The following is an 18,925-nucleotide window of genomic DNA, read 5'->3' on the forward strand; positions in this document are numbered from 1 at the left end:
TGAGAAGAAATGCCGAAAGAAACTCATTCAAACAGTGTTGGTCCCTATCATGCCAGAAGGGCATACCATTTTTTAAATATAAATTTAGGTATCATTTTGAATCAGTAATATAACAATGTAAGTACACAATAAAGTACATGGTCAAAAGGTATACTGAAACATATTATGATTGTGATCGAGTGCTGATGAAAGGATATATATGTATAATTAACCAAACAAAAATCTTTTAATAAAAGATCGAGCTGACCAGTTCCCCCCGGCAGCACCCGTTCACGAGTTGACGCGTGAGTCAGCCATTGCGAAGCTCAACCACAATAGAGGGAACCTCCTGACCCGATAATAATTAATTAACACTAATCACTAAGATTGTATCGCAGGTGTAATGGACACAAACAGACCGGACATAATTACTACACCGTAGACACAAGTACATATATATTTGCCCGAATTAGGGAATCAAACCCAGGATATCCAGAGAGCGGACGGGCGCAGTGACCACTACGCCACGGGGACGAACCACACAGATTGAGTTAGCTCCAATGTAAGTTTGAGACTTGTGTTATGGGATACTAACTCAACGATACTATATCCCAGTAGTTTAACATATGCATCTTATATAGATAAACATTCAAGGCCAAGTTTAATCTCAAAATGATCATTTGCCATATTTGACCTGAACGGGAATTAAACCCGAGACCTTAAGTGTAGCAGTCGGCATGGTGACCATTAGGAGGTCGTCACTATACATCTAAATTAGACTCATTTTAATATATTATGACTAACAGACTTTTTTAAATATGATATGTATAAGACCTATATTTGTTAATTGACGTCCTTGGAGAAAAGTTTGTTGCGCCGCTTCTTCTTCACCTGCGCTTTGGAAGTCGGCAGTAGACTTTAAGTTTTTTTTTAAGTGAATATAATCCTAAATTGAATAAAGAATTTCGAATTTGACTTAATGAACACTTCTAGCATCAATCATATGGCCTATATATATATATATACTTTTATTGTTTTTTCTTAGAAAATAATAGCAAAGATTAATGAAAAAGGAACACAAGAAATATATTTTCTATGTCGCTCACAACGTTACATAATAAATGTTTTAACCCCTAATACTTACACAATAGCTTGCCGCTCTTGGCGAGTTATTGTCACGCCCATAGAAACACTGTTACCGAAATTGGAACTTATTTTCTTATACATTTTTAGGGGTCCGTTCGAGAATTTTCACAAAAAGACGTTTTTCAATATCGTTAGTAGGATATCTAAACCTCCAGAGGTCGAGGTGCGGCTTTGAATTTCACTTCTCACTATCGAATCGATTCGAAATGTGACTCAGCGAACCAACCACATTGCGGAGTAGTTGTTGTTGCGTCACAATGGCGCACTGTGATTGGCTGCGTCGCACTGCGAATCGACTCGATGGTGAGAAGTTAATTGTAAAGTCGCTCTACGGACACAGGGGACATGTAGTTCCATCATAAAATAGGACTATATCATTTAAGTGACAAGAATATATAGATTTAGGATTATTAGGTAAATATTTAGGGTTTTCGGAAATATAATTATTGTTATATTCCAAATCATATTCTGTCAGATTATTAAAATACGTTCAGTAAAATTTGTAAGGTTGAAAAACACACATACTCACACACCATCTCAAACTTTCGCATTTAAAATTTTACTAAGAATTTATTGCATCTTTATTTTACTCATAAAATATTATATAATACTGTTATAGACACATAAAGCAAATCGAATTGAACTGTTTGTTTGTATACGGAACTTCTTGCAAATAAGATTCACGCTTGCCAGTTTATTCGTTATGGTCTTATGGTAGACGTTTTTATGTTCAGAAGTTAGGACGTGCATTTCGTCTCGGCGTAAAACGAACTTCACATTTTTATACCTCGATTGATGAAGTCGATATTTTTATGTTACGAGGAAGTGAATTTCTAATGAATTGCGATAATGTTTTGGATTTACACACATTTTATTTAAGAACAGATGGTAAGAGAGGTTAAAGTGACAATAAAAAGTTAAAATATATTTAATTTAACTCTCTCATCTCACATCTGAGCGTTTTCTATAAAGACAAACTAAAAGTAAAGACGACGGAGCTAGCGTACCAAAATCACATAGAAGATTTTCATACATTCTCGGCTCTTATAAAAATATTGGGTCTTGTAACACGGTATTATATATTACAATATATAAATATTTATTTATTTTTATATGTCATTTGTTTATGTGTGATCTGTTCTAATAATATTAGAATAAATCACACGTATTTAGCTAGCCCCAAAGTATGTTCGAGACTTGTGTTATGGGATACTAACTCAACGATACAATATTTTACAACAAATGAAATATATAGATAAACATCCAAGAGCCGGGCCAATCAGAAAAAGATCATTTTCCATCATGACCCGAACGTGGATCGAACTTTACCACTGCGCCACCGAGGTCGTCGAGATAAATGACAAACGATATTAGAACTCTGTCCTGTTTCTTCTCCTGTATTTCTAATACGCATTTATCTCTTTAAGTACCTATATATGATGAATATATAGTTTTGTGTGTCTACAGTTTTCCCAGTATCTTCCTCAGCCACAGACAGTTGAAGCCCAAGTCTCGTTTTCTTATGTATCTTTGCAAGGTCTTTGCCATCTTTAGTTGTCACGCCATTAGAACATGTACCTCCTCGACGACTTATAAGAACTGCTAGCTTTTACCCGCGTCTTCGCCCGCATGAGTTATTCTGCGAAAGCGGAACACAAACTTTCACCCCCCATTACAGTCAATTGGAGGTTGATTTTTGAATAAAATCTATCTTATGTTTGAACTGGGCCTTTAAATATATGTATACTAAATTTTATCTAAATCGGTCCAGGGGTTTAGCCGTGAAAGCGGAACAGATAGACAGACAGACTTTCGCATTTATAATATTAGTATGGATACTTATGTCGGCATAATTATGAGTAATCTCTCTTTCGTATCGAGTGTGTTGTTGCTAATACTGGTGGCAGATTTCATTTAAGTCGCCTAAAGGCATCCATTACGTCTAGCAGCTGTAGTCGCATACACAAGTAAATAAACTAGTTGAGAGTTTCGTCACATTTTTTTTGTCTCCGGACTAGAGTGGTAGTGAATTAAATTTACATGATATGGTTTGTATGGTTGGTAAACACCTGTTTCACGCCTTGATGATAAAGTATCTGATGCCCAATATGTTACTTAATGAACATATTAAAAATTATAATAAATGAACAATTACATTTGAACACAAAAATTTTTCCAACTAATTTTTGTTTATTTAACTCTAAAGCTTCACAAAAGTAACCATACATTTTAAATGTTTCAAAGAAAACCCAATTTTATTTATTGCGAGATCTGCATGTGTGGTACTCTGTAATCATGTCGTGCCTCTTGGGAAATATGCATATATAACTGACGGCATGGACACGTGTTTATTATAATAGTTTGCTTGTTTCTAGAGCAAATTCTGTGTATTAAGTTTGTGACAAATATTCCCTTTGAGTTACCTCTTTTTTTAAATTCCTCTGGAGCATTGCACCTTTATAATAGGTTTTCTCTCTACCTCTCGTAATCGCTTGCATGCATTCCCAATTGCATACAGGGCTGTGATGCCTCGACGCCCGGGGGTAGCATAAAAGAAAAAAAATCGGCTGTGATATTACAATCGTCGGCCTGCCTGACATCAACCTTGAGAATTGAGATTATGAATATTGTACGAGATAACAATATACCAACGTGAGACATTGTTTTGACAGCTGATAGGGCAAGGGTGTCGATTTGTACGAAATTCACGGTCCTATTTTAGGGGGGAAGCGCCATCTTAATGATAAGCTACATGTCAATTCAGTTTTTCATCAATACTATTTGTCATAAAGAGGTAAGCGTTTGTGTGTTTGTATGTTGGAGGCGGGTAATTTCCAAAATTACCAAACCGATTTCAAAAAATCTTTCACCATTAGAAATGTAGGTACATTATCCAAGATTGATAGGCTATATTTTATCTCGAAAATCTCACGGGAATAAAGCCCCGGGAAACATCTAGTATATTTATAAAAACAAAGTTCCGTATAATACACATTATTTGAGAGTCAAGATGCATTAAAAATTTTGTTTTTTTATGTAGCTAACAGACCCCACTGCTGGGCAAAAACCTACACTTTCTGTTTCGAACCACTTCGTATAGTGTTTACAAATATATTTATTTTAGTTGTTTTTATTTAGTCTTATTTATTAGTTATTTATATTTCGGATCTGAATATCAGTACTCTACGTTTTAAATATTCATGCTCCAAGACACAGTCTAGTCTCTGCAGATTGTAATCTAGAAACTGATATTAAAATCATGTTCTCGTATACTTGGATTGAAATAACATATATTTGACTAAATAACTAAATCTTTACATATTATTTACTAAAAAGAAGTTGCCTTGTCGCGTCTGTCTGTATGAACATGATTAACTCAAAAACTGCTGGGCCGCCATGGTTTTCCCAAGAGCCTTTGTAGTTTCTGAGGAGTGGAGGTTTTCAAAAATGGCGTGAAAATATTTATTCAGGGCCAAAACATTTGTCTTTTTTTCTAGATTTTATTTGACCACTTTGTCGGCATGTTTTACTCACATCTAGTAATAATAGTTTCTGAGCTAGACCGTGGACGGACGGACAGACGGACATGCCGAAACTATAAGGCTTCCCTGCCTATTGGACTACGGAACCCCAAAAAAAACGGATTTTTGTACAGTTTTCACTAATAGACAATGTGCTTCCTGAGGAAGGTGTGCATAGTTTATTATGGTTTCACCCAACCGAAGCCAGGACAGCCCGCTATTTATTCATACTTCAGAATCAACTTCATATCTACACGTGAATCCTAACGCAAGCAATACTAATCTATCTAGAACTTGTGTCTGTACAGAACAGTTTGATAAATTGCATTAGTTGTCCTGTATGCTTGTGTGTTGACTGCCGGGATAGGAGTACATGTGGTCCTTCGAATCAAATCAAATCATTTATTCAAAAATTAGACCTTCACAGGCACTTTTTCTCGTCAATTTTTATATTAAATAGTTATTTCTCACAAGCTACTGGCATTTCAGAACGACCACTGCTGAGAAGAAATGCCGAAAGAAACTCATTTGAACAGTGTTGGTCCCTATCATGCCAGAAGGGCTTACCATTATTGTTTCTTACAATGTTTTTTCTAATAATATATAAAAGTACATAATGTACATAGTCAAAAGGTATATCAAAACAGGTTATGATTGTGATCCGAGTGCTGATTAATATATATTCATAGAAAGGGCAAACCAAGGAAATGCTGGATTTATATTGTCAAAATTGATATGCGTGCTAATAGTCTAGCAATTGTGATGCCGACGACACGCGAAGTGGAGACGGAAAAGTAGGAAAGTTGACTCTGGGCTTCGACGCTCAACGGCTGCGGAAGCGGGAAAATGCGAAAATGATAAATAGTGAAAAACTTTCTGAAATCTCTAAAAACAGGGCTATTTAGGGGAAAAATCTAAATGAGATGTTTATTTAAAAATTATACCTTCGCCCATATCCGAAATTTTTATACCTAAATTAGTGTCTCGTGTAAAACCATAATAAATTATACGCCTAAACCTTCCTCAGAAACCGCACTATCTATTGGTGAAAACCGTACATAAATACATCAGGTACTTTTCGGGATTATCGCGATTATACAGACTAACAGACGGATTTCGTTTTGTAAACGTAAGGATATAGATTTAAATAGAAATGGCATCTGCAGTTTCTTAGATCAAAATGACATTCACTCTCAAGCGCACTAAAAACCATGGAATTAGTAGCTGGTACTCCGTAGTACCTACTAATTCCATGCTTAAAACATAATTGAAAGAAAAGCTTGTAAAATGACATATTGTAATCCATTCGTATAAAACTGTCAATGCAATAGCTATCATTTTCTGCAATAAATAAATAAATATATTAGGACAAACCACACAGATTGAGCTAGCCCCAAAGTAAGCTCGAGACCTGTGTTATGGGATACTAACTCAACGATACTATATTTTATAACAAATACATATATAGATAAACATCCAAGACCCGGGCCAATCAGAAAAAAAACATTTTCCATCACGACCCGACCAGGGATCGAACCCGGGACCTCTCGGTTCAGAGGCAAGCACTTTACCAATTATCGTTGTGACATGAGGTTCCGCCCTAGAATATAACGGTTCCCAATTTTCATGCATACAATTTTATGTCATAATTTAACGTGGTACGCTTTTACTATAGCATATTGATTTTTTAGCATAACGCATAATAATTTGAACCATAACTAACCTAACTATCTGTATGCCAAAAATCGATTATGCCTTAAACCTATTAAGCCAAAATATTGTATGCCAAAATCGTTATGACAAAAGAACAATAGGACAAAGTAGTTTATGCGATAAAAAGTGATCCCAAATGGAACCACTTCTTATTCTTCCGCGGATGTCACATGAGGCGACTTACAGGCAGCCTGATAGGCAACAAAAGCATTCCCGAAGAGGATTGCCGTCTTTTATCCCTAATCGTTCACATGAAGGTATAGAGTCATATTCTACGGCCAAATCCTATTTTAATGCGGGGGAACCACATATCGACAACTGGTTCCAATATTGTTCACTTATACAACAATACAATACAAAATAGAATATATAGAAATGCATGACATGAAACGATACAAGAACAGATGGAAAATTCCACTTTCAAGTTGCACTTTTCAAAAATAGCCACGTCTTCCAAAGGTGAATACTTTGTTGTGTTTTAACGATTTTGAACCGTATGTCGTTGAGATAAGAGTGCTGATAGGGCTGTCTAAAAATGGAGTTATTGCGGACAGGGTTGACAAATTGAAGCCGACCGCTCTAGGGGTTTAAATTTGCATTTGCTGCTGTTGTTTCGTTCTAGTCTATGGTACAAGTCATAAATTATGGCGATTTTATGAATTTGTAACGAAATTGCACATATTACATATTTTAAAGAAAGAAGAAAAAAAACCCAAGACTAAACCTTTTTATTGCATTTTTATTTCCCTTTTTAAATTTCGATATCATAATTATGTGTACTTTGATTCAACAAATAAATAAATATATTAGGACGATCAGATTGAGTTGACCCCAAAGTAAGTTCGAGACTTGTGTTATATATGACAAACACAATCAGAAAAAGATCGTTTTCCATCATGACCCGACCGGGCTCGAACCCGGGACCTCTGGGTTCAGAGTCAAGCACTTTACCACTGCGCCACCGAGGTCGTCAATTCAATGTTATATTTTATTGATTACAAATTATTTATTTTCATTAAAAAAATTAACTAAAATTATAAGTCAACAATAGATTCCAGCACGTCCCTGCGAGGAACGGTTCCAAGAAGGCTGGCAGTATTACCCCTCTGCACTGAAATGGCAATCCTCTGTACAAGGAAATTGCCCGCCACTAGATTTGATAAAATTGAAAATTCAATATACTTAATTCCATTTCAAAATAATGCATTTATAATATATATATATTTATGTCAAATGTCATAAACATTTTTTATAATAATTTAATAATATTTTTTGAAACAACGTTCTTCAACCGCTACGGCTCCAGACAGGGAACTCTTTAACGATTTACTGCACGGATAAGATTTTCATTGAATGCAATAAGATCTCTCCGACATCAATAGAAGCTTGTGTCAAAAATGACAATATTGTAAAAAACTTATTCCTTTGTGAACGCTTCATCTTATAAACTAACAACTAACTCAAACCCGTACGTTTTGATTGTATACCCGACTTGTTTTTATTGTCACCTCTGTGTTTAGAGCTCTGTGGTGATACCACGCTTGGAGAATACCTGACGTTACTAACATGACTCCAGTTCGTTTTTTCTTAAAACTCTTTTTATTTTAATTATCTATGTCTTTGAAGAACTCATTACGTCCACCCGCTATCTTAAAGTCCTGGTTCGATTCCCAGCACGGGAAAATATTTTACTTGTGAGCACAAATATAGGTGTATATTTGTTTTGGTGCCCGCTTCTTTGTTTGTGTTCATCTGACTCGCGATTCAAACTTAGTGCCGTGTGGGGCGTTGATTGTTGTGCCTCATCAACCAATCGTTGTGCATCTCAATCACTTTGTCAGATATTTGTGTCAATTTGTATGGTTTTTTTTAGTTTTTTTTTTTGTTTTATTCTCATTTCTCTTGTATAAGCGAAACAAATAATATAACGAAATCTAATAGTATCTTTTTAATTTAATTTTGAAAATATAATTGGATGAAAAATATTTGAAATCGAGCGGGAATTGAATAAAATCAAAATCAAATCGTTTATTCAGAAATTAGACCTTCACAGGTTCGTCACAGACTTTTTTCAACTACTGAACCCACGCCCCTGTCTATCCGGGACAAAATCTATAGTTTCTGTCTATTACGTCCCTGGACCTACCTTTCCATGATGCGTGGCGTTGTCATGATGGTCTACCTCCGGCTCCTCGGTCGATATATCGTGGCCGTGGCGATGTGCCAGCACATGTGATATCTGTAACAATCATTTGTATTCAAATCAAATCCATAGTAAAATATATTTTAATGAAATTTACGTTTCGGTACATGTGTCCTCTGATTAGGAATTCACAAAATTCCCACAACAATCACTACTGCCTATGTTATTTCCTAAAATTCCCACTTTTGGACTCTTAAATACGCGTGTAGTTAAAGACCCACGTTCATACATAGCCAACTGTTTTCAAAAATCAACCCCCAATAGACAGTAATAGAGGGTGAAAGTTTGTATGAAAATCATGTTGAAAAGACGACTTAAATGGCTATCACACAAAAATATTGATCCTAGAAATTAGTAATCTGGCATGGGTAAACACAAAATAATTATGCTGTCAGAAGTAACTAATTTACGCTGACGAAGCCGCGGATAAACAGCTAGTAAAAAAATATTTACACAATCATTTATGACGAGTATATCGGTTACGGATGGGAATTGTATTTCGACTTTGGCGAAATAATCGAATGAAAATACGTGAATTACCCCAGTTTATCCAATTTCCCATAATTATAACAGGTGTGATAAAAATATCCGGCGTCCGGCGAGCCGGCGCATCATCCGGGCCAGTGGACACGCCGGTACATTACCTCTGTGTAAGGGCGAGTGTGGCGGAAGGGACATTGTGGAGATTGTTGTGAGTAGTAATAAGGTGGACTTTTAATTACTAAGAGCAACCCGTACACCTAAAACACGCAAATTAAAATCAGTTGCAAAGTTTTTAAAGATCTAAGCATACATAGGGACAGACAGAGTATATTACAAACTAATATTATAAATGCGAAATTTTATGAGGATGTGTGTGATACATACGTGTCTATGTTTGTTACTCTTTCACGCAAAATCTACTGGACCGATTGTTACGAAATTTTGTACACGGGTAGAATATAACCTGGAATAACACATGTGGTACTTTTTATCCCGAAATTACCACGGGAGCGAAGCCCCGAGGCGCAGCTAGTACTAAGTATATAATGCTAAATTAAGATAGTTTTACTCGTCCTTATTCCTGTTTCTAATTTGGACTGTAATGTCAACGTGTAAATACATTTTAATTCAAGCTACATTCTCGATGTTTATTCGTACAAATTTCACAGAGCGCGTCTCGTCTCGCCTCATCAATTTAAAATATCTATTTGTATATTGCCCCCATTTTATTTTACGAGACACAATTTCTTTCTATCTCTGAGATACTTGACTTTGGCGGGAAATCTGAGTTCATATCGCTCTTCAATTTGATTTACATAAGTTCAAAGTATAAAATAATTGTACTTGAAATTTTACATCAGCTGGTTTAAAGGGGAAGATACTTGCCAGTGGAAATATGAATTATCTAAATGGTAAGATCCAAATGTATAATCATATAATAACCAATATGTTATAAAAAAAAAGTAGTGTACATATCAATGACATTTTTTACACAAGATTTTATTATATAAATGAAAAAAATCATAATATTGCACAACATTTAGATTTTGAAATTTGTTACAATTTACAGCGAAAACAAAACGCTAAAAAGTGTTGCCACGAGCTGCAGCAAAATAAATCAATATTATCTGATGTTCTCAAATGTTTGGCGTTATATAAATCTGTTGTGGGTTCGACGACCGTTTGTCTTTCTCTAAAAAGTTTGTAAACTCTTTATTGTACAAAGAAAACACATACATAGCAATTACACAAGTGTACAACGTAATTAATATATATAATACTAGCTTTTAGCCCGCGGCTTCGCCCGCGTCCATGTTTACGGGATGAAAGGTACCCTATGTCCTTCCCCATACTTCAAACTACATGTATGCAAAATTTCAAAAAGATTGGTTGAGTAGATAAAGCGTGAAGGGAAAACAAACAAACTTACTTTCGAATTTGTAATATTAGTTAAGATCTATACTCATGGAAAGTTCGAGTTAGCCCCAAATTAAGTTCGAGACGCGTGACGATGTGTTGTAGGATCTATTATCATATTTTACTATATTTTATAAATATATAATACTAACCACCCGTTCCGGCTTTTTGAGTATATCGCGTTCATACATACAAGACAGACAGACGCGTATAAATATGAACATCCAATATACTCGTAAGGATATATTACTATCATGACTTATCACATTTTATGTATCATGAAACTCCCGATAAAATTTTAATATATGTATCACTAAAAACTCGATAACCAATTTATTTATAACCTATACACGGACTGAAAATCTAATATATTCAGCTTATGCATCTCAAACTGCATCCGTTGCTACTGGAGGTCGTTGTACTGATAGGTGCATGCGGTAAAAGATTTAGGATTTCTTATCGGACTACCATTAGAAATGTGAATGTTTGTGAGGATGATATGCGAGGTCGACCTCGGTGGCGCAGGGGTAAAGTGCTTACCTCTGAACCGTGGGGTCCCGGGTTCGATCCCCGGTCGGGTCATGATGGAAAATGATCTTTTTCTGATTGGCCCGGGTCTTGGATGATTATCTATATATGTATTTGTTATAAAATACAGTATCGTTGAGTCAGTATCCCATAACACAAGTCTCGAACTTACTTTGGGGCTAGCTCAATCTGTGTGTTTGTCCTTATATATTTATTTATAATTTATTACGTGTAACGCCAAATCTACTTGACGAATAGTTATGAAATTTGGTACACGGGTACAAATATAACCTGGAATAACACATAGGGTACTTTTTATGCAGAAATACCCATGGGAGCGAAGCCCTGGGACGCAACTAATTTATGATATAGGAAAGCTTATGTAGTTTCGACAAATTACTCACTGAGAAGATTAGACGATGAAAGAAGACTAGGATTAGGGAAATGACTTGAAAGAAACCGCTGGTCCATCATAGAACATAGTGGCCAGAGAGAGTCGGAGCAGTTGCAATATTTAAAAGCCTGTCGATGGACAAGCTGTTTAACGAAGGCATATGTAAAAGAAATAAAGAATATTATATAATAAAGGTTGGCCTGCTCCAACACTTTAACTCTATCTCCGCTTTTTCTCAAGACTTAGTTTTTTACTACCCATAAAACGTAGGAGTTCCCTTTTGCACTACCCACAATCTTCGGTATCCAATGGACAGACAGACCACGCATATAATTTTTGACAACATCGATCCAGTACGTGAAATTAGTAGGTACTTCCTTGTACATGCCTACCAATTCCATGATCCAATATGTCACGGGTTTTTCCTTCATAATTCACAAATTATTACTTTTTTATGCTTTTTTATGTTCAGCATAAGATTTTTGAAAATCCTTTAGCCATCCCCAAAAATGTATGTCATATTCATGTACATATATAAATAGTTTACCCAAACGTGCACCATGCCAACCGCATCCAATTTATATTTATCTGAAGACCCGCTATCGTAATAAAATCTCTCAGCATCAGCGTTTGCGTCGATTCTACGGCCAACTCTGTTTATCTGCAGTGCAAGCAATTTATATATTGGTCTGAACACGATGTGAAATTTCAATCTACCATCTCTGTCTTATCTTCGCGTGTTCCTGATTTCATTTATGGCTGTGACGCCTGAAGCCCGGCATCGTCAAAAGATTTCACTGTGATTTTATGACCGCCTGGCGTCAACAGTCTTTAGGGATACGCAACACTCTTTAAGGATGCGGTTGTTGCCTTTCAGTTGACAAGACTACCTTCACGGCATTCACATGGCATGGCGCCACATGATATTTTAACCATGGATTTAGTAAGTACTTGTACGGAGTATTACTAATTCCATGGATCTATGGATTTAGTAAGTACGGAGTACCTACCAATTCTATGGTTAGCATCTAACATGAATATCAACCACAGACATAAGAAAATTACATTACAGCCTGTGATATCAACGAAAAATTTCACAAAGCAAAACCTTTTTTATCGAATAGTATTGACTTCACTATAGCAACGGAAAATCGGTCACTATAGCGACCCATATTTGTTCAATATTCGAACCAACTCTTTCAAATCTTGGTTGGTTTCTATAATATTCGAGATTATTTCATCAAGTAGTTTAAAATGGTGATTCTGCTAGTAAAAAGAGGTGATGAAAATCAATTTCTGTACGAAACTAATGTTGATAAGCAAGTTGATGATGTTGTAAAGGATGTGGTAGCGATCTTCAATGGAAGACTCAAAGTGACAAGAATTTGTTATGAATTGGACGAATTGAAGGACCATGGCACCTTCTTGCCGTTGGAAATGCAGGGGTTGAATGATGATCAGGTAAGAAAAACAGTATTTTTTACCCTTGATCCAAAAGAGAAATGAATAAGAAAGGAGCCTTAACTTTTGATAGAATGAGGAAAGTGTGAGTATTTGTTTTTGTTTTCGTCAAAACGGGGCATTGGATTGAGGTAATTTTTAGTATTGATTTCAATTCATTGTTGGATCTGTCGATTGTTGGAAAGCTACAGAGTGATAGAGGCATTTTATTCTGCATAAATAAGAATAAGAAGGACAACCAAATAGTATACAAAAACTATAAATACGAGTATTTGGTTGTCTTTCCTTCACATCAAAACAGCATTATATTGAGGCGATTTTTGACGGTGAAGACAGATAGAGGCTACTTTTTGCCACGTGCGAAATGAGGACAAGATTTAAAGCAATATTTGTATTTTCAGATCAAAGAACTAAAACTCGAAGACCCCTGGGCTAAGCGCTGTGCCCCAATGAATTACGTGGAGAACAAGGACGAGATGGGTCGCCGTTGTGGACTGGCTCCACCGCCGAACATGCAAGAGGTGCTGAAGAAGGCTGCCGAGACTGCTAAAGCCATCATTGATAAGAAACATGTAAGTTTTTCCATAGCTGTTGTGCCTCAACTATCCCACTTCCTGAAACTACACTAAACTGGCCATATATAAACTAAATAACTGACCATATTACAGGTCTTCCATTATATAATTAGCCAAAATTATTTAAAGCTTAATTGGTCATGGTCATCACGATGGACTGCCACATCGCAGGTATCAGTTTAGAATCCTAATCAGTCAGGGCATGAAGGGAAATTACCTTAGATTGATCTAGGTTTTGGATGTTTGATGATGTTGAAAGAATAAAAATTGAACTGAAATTTCAGGTAGACCTCCGTGAATACGTAACACAAAAAGATGTAGCCAGAGCATTAGACGAGTTGAGGGGAGCTACCAAAATAGTCTTCCCTGGCGGTCTACCTCCTCACGACCCTGTTCGAATGGAGCTGGACAATGTTGAAGATCTGAGCGGAACTCAAGCTGCGAATGAAGTGATTGATCCAGCCAAGGCTTGCCTGTGGGCTTGTGGGAAGAAGTTTCTCAGTGGAAACAAGCTGAGTGATCATTTGGGTAAGGATGTTGATTTGTAGTAACATGATTTCATTTATCGAGAATTTTCAAACGATATATTGAATATAGTGAAAAATAGGCGTGGAATGGAGGGTTTGGGCCAAAAACGTCAGAATGCAAATAATGCAAATGTTTAACATTGTGATACTTCAACTACTTTGGTAGTTCAAGGAACATTTTTAATAAACACACCATTTGATACCATTTATATTAATTTATAACCGCAACAGACTAAATAGTTGGAAAAAAGGATTTAATTTTAATTTGTTTTTTTATTAAATTGTCGTGAACCGTTCATGGTACTTTAATTCTGAAGAGTTTCTCTAATAAGTCATTAAACTTCCAGGCAAGAACGACAAATGCAAGGTGACAGTGAAGCTGTGTTGTTCTTCAGAAAGCGCTCCAGGTCGCGAGCCAATCATGACTGAGGATGAGAGGAAACAATTGATGCTCCATGCATATCGCAAGCAAGAAGAATGGAAGAAGTTGGAGCAGGATGATAACGATCATTACTTGAACTCCAAATGGGCTGATGGGCATAATCTGAAGAGGCAATTCCATGGGCTAAACAATATCTCTTGGAAACCGGTCATTAAGAAGTGAACTCGATTTTATCGCACTCGATTAATTGTAGTGGTATTTTGTGAGTTTGCGTGCCTGCCCCATTATATTCATTCACGCTTTCTATACAAATACAGAGGTAATACAGAGGTATTCATTTATCTCTTTCTACTCACTTTTTTATGATGATTGAAAGGATTTGTCAGTAACGTAGCTTTGTATTTCTTTCTAATGCTATAGCTGCTGTTAGCCATAGCTGAAATTGAAGTATGATAAGAATACTATTAATGTGATTGTTATTTACGATTCCATGTGGATTGATATACAGAATCTGAAGAGTTTGTTTCCTTGAATGTTGGTTATTAAGAAGTGAACAATAATATCTATTACTATTCTACTATACATTTCATGCTGTATAGTGCCGATACCATTGTTATATTTTTTTTGCACGGTTCAAGAGACTGGAGCTCTTCACAGTCTTGTAACTTCTCTCTTTCTTTCTCTTATTTAAAATGAATAGGAAATCTACTATGTCACTTTATAAAGTCAACCATATGTTGATTTGCCCTGCATGGAACTATATTGTGGGTGGTGATAAAGTAGAATTTGTAATGATTTTGTACAAGTAGATGAGATCTTGACTGTACATCTTCTGTAAACTGCTGCAGTAGATTTAATACAGTAGAAAATTATGGATTCATGTTCTATCTTGTCATACTTATTAGTATTAATTATACTTATACTTAAAGTGGATTTTTTATTTATGTTTGGTCCTGTATTATCAAATACATTAGCAGAAAGATTTCTATCAAGTCCTTTAACAAAAGCGTAATTTTTGAAACCATTTTTAAAAATAGTACAAGCAATTCTCATTTTCAACCGACTTTACAGATTGAGGTATAATCGTTATAGGAAATATACTTTAATTTAAAACGTCTAACTATGTAATTACATCCACGTAACTAAATGGATAGGAAATAAAGATTTTCTCTACAGTAACTACTTAGGTTAAAAGTTACATGAATTCTATAATATAACAAGACGGAATTGACCCTTTATTTGCATAATATGAGATTCTCAAAATATTGGAAACTATTATACACATGGGTTACATTGGTATAAAAACTCATGTGTGGCTCGAGTAAGGTTTTCAACCTGAGATCTTTCGATCACAGGCGTACGGTCTTAAGCAATGGGCCACCACCGCTTCCAACCGACATAAAGTACAATCGATTGTATATCAAGTTGTTCTGAGCTATGACGATTGGAGCGAGTTTGCAATGAATTTTGACAGCTTAATGTGCTTTTGACTGTATTGGAACCTTAGTTTGGAAACAAAATTTAGTGGCACGAGTGTCAAATATAGACTTAGGCGTCAAACAACCACCGACCGACCTAAATCAAGAATCTCAAAATAGCAGATTATCAACAGACTATATTCTTGTGTATATTTTTTCCAATATCCATAACAGATACATTAATTCCAGTTGGATTGTCACGTCACACTGTTATTACTACCACATGATCAATGGTTGAACCGCCTCCGCGTTTCTGACACACAGACGGTCGGGATAAGCTTTTTTTATTAGAAATTTGAGTGCGAAATTTGGTCTGGGATGTTACACGCTCAAAAAATGCCTCTTGCCTTGAAGATCCCAAAATCGTAGGATTCGCGAAATATCGAAGCGGGGAGAAAATTACAGACCACGGTAGTTAGCAGTAGGAAAGTGGATCTAAATCGGGTCGTACGAAGAGGTGGTTGTAGTGAATTTCGACCACACTATTATATTTTTATTTATTCAAGAATAATATACAGTTACATAACAAAATGGTCCTTATACATGATTCAGATTGATATATATTCTATGAGTAATAAATAAATGTACGAGTATCTGGACAAGTCACACAGATTGAGCTAGCACCAAAGTAAGTTCGAGACTTGTGTTATGGGATACTAACTCAACGATACTATATTTTACAAACAAATACATATGTAGATAAACATCCAAGACCTGGGCCAATCAGAAAAAGATCGTTTTCCATCTTGACCCGACCGGGGATCGAACCCGGGAGCTCTCGATTCAGTGGCAAGAACTTTACCACTGCGCCACCGAGGTCATCAATAATGTAATGTTCGCGCCAAAGGATGCGAACCTGATGACAGGCGGAAGGTCTTAACCACTGGGCCATCATTGTTATACTACACATTACGGACGTAGATAATTTTAGTCCGATATATATGATTTGAGTTGATAAGACACTTCTCCGGTAGATTCATAGAGAACTTTACCTTACAAATTGGCTACGCCATTTAGATATCGATATCTGACTGGATACATCGCTATATGATACAATAATTATACTAGCTTCGCCTCGGAGCTCCACTATACTAGAATCTTAGGGTGCGTTTCACCGTCAACTTTGACGTTAACTTTAACCTGTGCAGGTTAAAGTTAACGTCAAAGTTGACTGGTGTGCTCAGTACGCAATTTTATTTAAACGAAGGCTGTAGCATGTTAAAGTTAACGTCAAAGTTGACTGGTGTAACCTACTCCTAGATTTTATTATTGATAGTAATTTTCAGATAGATCTGGATTTTTAAAGCTTTGTTGTCCCGCCTGTGACCAAAAAGTCCCAAGTTCGAATTTTATTCGTGCAACATCGAATTTTATTCGTGCAACATTTGAACTGTACCACTATAAGAGAACCCGATAACCCGGGTATTTATTTAAAATCAACACTCATAAATACATTTTTTTTTTGTAATCTTTTTCTCATTGGCCCCGGTCCTGGATGTTTATGTATATATGTATTTGTTATAAAATATAGTATCGTTGAGTTAGTATCCCATGACACAAGTCTCGGACTTACTTTGGGGCTAGCTCAATCTGTGTGATTTGTCCCAATATAATTATTATTTATTTATTGATTCCTGAGGAAGGTTTAGGGGTTTTTAACATAAGTCTGTGTTTTTATCAGAGCGAAGCCAGGATGGGGCGCTAGTAATAAATAAAATACCATAGTCTGGATGTATGCTCCTTAAATATTGTAAAAAATACGTCAACTTCACAATTTCTCCGTGCCCTATATAGACACGGGTACCCTTGCTTCATCCGTCATTTAAGTCAAGTACGGATTGCGTACAAGCACGAGCTTTATGTTAAGGAATATGTATCAGACTTTATTTGCTTCAGTTTATGAGAGTAATGTAACCACGAGCAAAATATGTTGTACTAGATGCATCTAGGGGCTTCGCTCCCGTGGAAATTTCGGGATAAAAAGTACATAAATTTTGTGTAAGTACATAAATTATTAATGTAGTAAATAAATAAATTCCGAGAATTTTCTCCAGATCGTTCCCGTGAAATTTACGATGAGAATTTTTTCTTTTGGAAATTTGCGGATATTCTCAGGCCGAGGAAGTTTCCGAGAACAACATTTATAAATGACACATACCTTTGTGTGATCGAGTTCATATTAATAAATTGTATATTTTTTGGGAAAGACAAATGTTTCAACATTTCCGTGGCACGGCTCTGATATGTACCTTTAATCCACTCCTGTAATTAAACCAACATCAAACACATATCTGAGAACATTATTTACAAACATTCTAACGTAAAATCAATCATTTTAATCCTATGATATTAACACGTAAATTCCCCCGTCAAAACACTGCATAGAAATATGTTTTAAACCAGCCGTTTTCGGTATTTACCAGTTTTAACTGGTATTGGGCGGTTTTATCCGCATAACACTTCAAATGAGCGCTAATTACGTCAGTGAATTTTGATATTTAATAGCGAATTACAACAGGAATTTGTGTTGTTGGTATAAATATGGACTAATGTTCGCATAATGTTCTGAATTCGTTTGTCATGTTCACTTGTATGTTGAATTGAACATATTCAAATGGAATTAAATTCCTTCGTTGTACCAGATTTACTACTAGAATACTAGAAGTATTATATAATCTGTGCTAATATTAATAAACATGGGTATTCTGTTTATCGTTGGCTTTATAGTCATGAACACAGTATCATATCTTTATACCTTACGGGGTAGGCAGAGCCAAAGACCACGAAACTCGGAGGCCGCGTTCTCTTATTGGTTCAGAAATTGTAACAGATTGCTAGTGAGATAGGTAAAAGGAGACAGCGAGATATGCTATTTAAATAATCTTTACAGCGGCCGGCGGACGGTCGTAAAATCACCGCTGAATTTTTCACAAGTGTATTATTTACTCTGGATATCGGGGAATCACGTCCAAGTATACAACAGCACGCTTAGATAAGAAGGGCATTTAAATACGTAAACAGGAACAGCAGCCGGTATCTATTGTCACTTCTATTTGTATAGATATGTATCACGAACACGAACAATACCTATTCACGTGTTACAGAATAGGATGGAGGCG

At 35.9% G+C, this 18,925-nt stretch overlaps 2 protein-coding genes across 13 annotated transcripts in view; one reads left to right on the forward strand and one right to left on the reverse strand.

The window, feature by feature from the left end:
- Positions 1-18,925, reverse strand: part of LOC128680802 (protein madd-4-like) — a 328,414-nt gene that overhangs the window by 75,212 nt on the left and 234,277 nt on the right. For all 12 annotated transcript variants that reach the window (XM_064436822.1, XM_053764226.2, XM_053764227.2 and 9 more), the window contains exon 3: positions 8,506-8,598. In XM_064436822.1, coding sequence (XP_064292892.1) covers positions 8,506-8,598 — 93 coding nt within the window. The remainder of the gene's footprint in view (positions 1-8,505; positions 8,599-18,925) is intronic.
- On the forward strand, positions 12,541-15,255 carry LOC128680812 (uncharacterized protein). The gene is made up of 4 exons (XM_053764242.2): positions 12,541-12,844; positions 13,246-13,416; positions 13,704-13,947; positions 14,294-15,255. The coding sequence occupies exons 1-4, from the start codon at positions 12,638-12,640 to the stop codon at positions 14,548-14,550; spliced, it is 879 nt and encodes a 292-aa protein (XP_053620217.1). The 5' UTR covers positions 12,541-12,637; the 3' UTR covers positions 14,551-15,255.

This window comes from Plodia interpunctella, chromosome 25 (assembly GCF_027563975.2).
Source record: "Plodia interpunctella isolate USDA-ARS_2022_Savannah chromosome 25, ilPloInte3.2, whole genome shotgun sequence".
NCBI classification, from domain to species: Eukaryota; Metazoa; Arthropoda; class Insecta; order Lepidoptera; family Pyralidae; genus Plodia; species Plodia interpunctella.

Bases quoted from the DNA above. Each gene is read 5' to 3' on its own strand.
- LOC128680812 (XM_053764242.2), top strand. From the start codon at position 12,638: ATGGTGATTCTGCTAGTAAAAAGAGGTGATGAAAATCAATTTCTGTAC. The intron at 12,845-13,245 runs GTAAGAAAAACA...TTGTATTTTCAG, and splicing joins AGGGGTTGAATGATGATCAG to ATCAAAGAACTAAAACTCGA. The intron at 13,417-13,703 runs GTAAGTTTTTCC...CTGAAATTTCAG, and splicing joins CCATCATTGATAAGAAACAT to GTAGACCTCCGTGAATACGT.